Here is a 3,509-nt window from a genome sequence, read left to right as displayed (position 1 = left end):
CCCGAGATCACCCGACACATTTTCTCAAAAAAAAAAAAAATCCTCCCGAAGAGAGGACGCCGCCGAGGAGGAAGCGGCGAGCGGCCCCCGCCGCCACCGCCGCAGCCGCAGCCGCCCCGGCCCGGAGGCGCCGTTGCAGGAGAAGCTGCACTGCACTGGCTCGCCGACCAAGAGAGTGCGTACCCCCCGCGTCATTCCAGGTTCGAGGTTCGTAGCTTAGCTACACCGAGCGGTCAGACTAGCACACAACTTCCGATAATAATCGACTCCCAACCCCAAGCATGATTATTGCTTCAGTACCATGTCGTTCTTCTCTGCATAGAGCATCTAGTATATACGGAGCTGTAGAAAGGGACGGCTCAAATCATCTCGAGGAAGCAACGAACCTGCTTTAATGGTTGGATTTGAGTAGAGCCTTCTTAAGAGGATTCACTGTCCACAGTTTGTCCAAAGATGCAATGGCGGTGCACTACTATCCTTGTCCTCATAATTGGTACACCCTCTGTTCACAAATATAAGATATTTTAACTTTTTTGTGAATCCGATGTACTCCCTATGTAAAGAAATATAAGAGCGTTTAGATCACTAAAGTAGTGATCTAAACGCTCTTATATTTCTTTACGGAGGGAGTATATAGACACGTTTTAGTGTGTTTGTTCACTCATTTTAGTATGTATGTTAGTCCATATTAAAATATCCAAAACATCTTATATTTGTGAACGGAGGAAGTACTAGAATACAGTCTGCCAGCAAGATTGATCCGCTTTGAAATCTGATGTTAGATGGCAACTGAGGTATATGTAATCTAGTGCAAATAAGAGTGACACCACTGGTATCTTATTCTCTTGCCAGTCTGACTTTAGTATGCCTAGCCAAACTCTCATTATGATTCTTGTCAAGAAAAACTTCCTCTGCTATTTAGAGCAAGTATAATAAGCCTAGTCAACTGGCTATAACGCATGCCAGGTCATTGAAATCCTAGCGGGAAGGGTGAGAAAGAAGGAGAGAGAGCGCAGCGGGCGCTTGATCAGTCGCCGGGCGCTAGCACAGGTTACTAGGAAAAGTGCTTGCATGCAGCGTGTGAACAAGTGCAGCCTTCTTTTCTCCCAATTAAGTATGTTTCTTTGTGTGTCTTCACATGCATATATTAAATACTATAACCAACCTAATAGCTGGCTTATTATATGCGTGTACTTTTACAAAGGCTATATGTGACACACTAGTATATAGCCAGCAACATGCTTTATTATTAGCCATGCTCTTAAGCGTCAAGACCTGAATTTTACTAATATCTATGTCAGTATTTAATACGCACAGAGGCACCTTCCATTATTGATTCTTTTGAAAGAATCATATGTGGTAGTCCTTCATGATTCCCTGGGAAAGCAGGAGGCCTAATTCTTTGACCATGAACATCCAAAATATTCTAAAAGCCTTCAATTATAGAGGGCAAAGAATATACGCCTTTATGCATTTGAGTACTCTGTGGGCAAGAAGTTGTTGACACGCAGGGAATATTTATCTTTCCGTCTTCTTATCTATTCTTCCATCGCCAGAAACCACACGCCCTTGCAAGTAAGGAAACCCACTGAATGATGCACATTGTTTCATGGCTTGGAGAGCTCCAGGTACTCGGATTCCATGTCAAATTATCACATGGTAAAGGCAGAGCAGTGCTCCATTCTGCACTGCCGAATGTTCTCTCTTGACTGTTACCATGATCAGGACACAACATGATAGGTTAACTTGCCACGCGTTACCGATAGGTGCAGGCGCGAGAGAATCTTCGTTGCGTGCTGCGTACACGATGCTACCTTCGTATTGATCTATCACATTTACATCATACAAATTATGTACCACGAGTGATTTTGCCACTATTCAGTTTGCGGCTTATAAATTTCATATTATAGTTCATTCGAGTTTCTTCCTGAAATTTCATTGCTATATATAACATACTACCTCCCATAAAGAACTTTTGTTGATACTCGTAGAGGTATACAAATCTGTCAATTTCCACAAATACTGAGATTGAGTAAGAACTTAAAGAAGAAGATGAGCTTGAACTTGACTCAAACCATGCTATACAAATCCATAAAGCACCCCCCCCCCCCCCCCCCCCCCCCCGCGCTAAATTTACTTGAAAGGAGTAATTTGTCCAGCTTTACTTATAAAAAACTAGAAGGATAACTTGCTCTTTAGCTGAAGAGGCAAGTTTTTAATCTCAACCACGGATCTGCATCGAAAGTCGGAAATAAAAAAAAGGAAGATGTGACTTTGTTGCTTGCATAATAGCAAACGTGGAATATACATCACAAGCATATTATTTCAGCTTGCTGCACAGTTGACTTGATAAGGTACCAGTACCAGCTTTGGCAAATACCTTAATTAATTACACAAACACAAGTGACTTGTTCTCAAAAAAAAAAAACACACACACACACACAAGTGACTTGATAAGGTACCAGTACCAACTTTGGCAAATACCTTAATTACACAAACACAGGTGACTTGATAAGGTACTAGTACCAGTTTTGGCAAATACCTTAATTACACAAAGACAAACATGATTAAGCCACTTTCCTCAGCAGCAACACACGACCATCCTTGCCTCGAGCTGCCTCTCCATGTTGAATCTTGCAATGAAGTCTTCCACTCTCCTATTCAGCTCCTCGGTAGGCAGCTCCGTTGCCTCTTCACAGTCTTCTTCCTTCATCACCTCTTCTTGCAGGTCATCACCAACATTATTGTTAACCAGTGCGACGTCGCTCTCTTCTTCCTTTTCACATTGATCTAGCTGCTGCGTGGTCATGCGTACACTAACTTCTTGTTCTGCTTTGACGATCTCTTGTGCAGCATGTGTCTCTTTGATTGCGTGTGTAAAAGCCACAAGCTCACGGACCACAGCATCTATGTCATCCTCATTAGTGCTCGTGGATCGAGCACCGTTCCGCGAGAGCCTGCACTCGGTGGCGAGGAAGAGGACGATGATGTTGGAGAAGATGAAGAGGCACTTGGGTGTGGCGATCGCTGAAGCAGCAGAAGGAAGTGACACAAAGAGGAAGGCCCTCAGGCAAGAACACGCATGCGGTACCCAGGTCACCATGGATAAGAGGACCAAACCAAGAAGAGCGGCTTTGGAGAAGGCCTGGATCCGGCCTGCGTAGCCTCTAGCCATGGTGGTTTTCGTGGTAAAGGGGCGATGTTGCGTTGCACTCTTGGCTTTGCAATAGCGAAAAGAAGAACGAGCATATGCATGAAAAAACACAAGGAACCTGATGGATGCACGGCACCTAACGCATGCGGGTGTGGTCTATTTATAGCTGGAGAGTAGTGGCCAAAAGTCAGTTGGTCTTTACCCCGCCGGCTAAGTTATTCCCGGTTGAAATCAATCACTTGATTCCCTGCCTTATGCTGTTCTCTGCTTTTCCCATCTTTGCAAAAAGCAGTGGGACGTGATGGTCTGGTGGTGCTTGGGGAATATGGGCTGATTGCAAGGTGTCTTGCTATGG

The 3,509-nt window shown here is 44.3% G+C and overlaps 1 protein-coding gene across 1 annotated transcript; it reads right to left on the bottom strand.

Annotated features, from left to right (window-relative positions):
• Positions 1 to 2,350: 2,350 nt before the first annotated feature.
• On the bottom strand, positions 2,351 to 3,289 carry LOC109751366 (uncharacterized). The gene has a single exon (XM_020310262.4). The coding sequence runs from the start codon at positions 3,173 to 3,175 to the stop codon at positions 2,582 to 2,584; it is 594 nt and encodes a 197-aa protein (XP_020165851.1). The 5' UTR covers positions 3,176 to 3,289; the 3' UTR covers positions 2,351 to 2,581.
• Positions 3,290 to 3,509: the final 220 nt, after the last annotated feature.

This window comes from Aegilops tauschii, chromosome 6 (genome assembly GCF_002575655.3).
Source record: "Aegilops tauschii subsp. strangulata cultivar AL8/78 chromosome 6, Aet v6.0, whole genome shotgun sequence".
NCBI lineage: Eukaryota > Viridiplantae > Streptophyta > Magnoliopsida > Poales > Poaceae > Aegilops > Aegilops tauschii.
The sequence above is the reverse complement of the archived record's forward strand: the minus strand, read 5'-3'. Positions and strand labels throughout refer to the sequence as shown.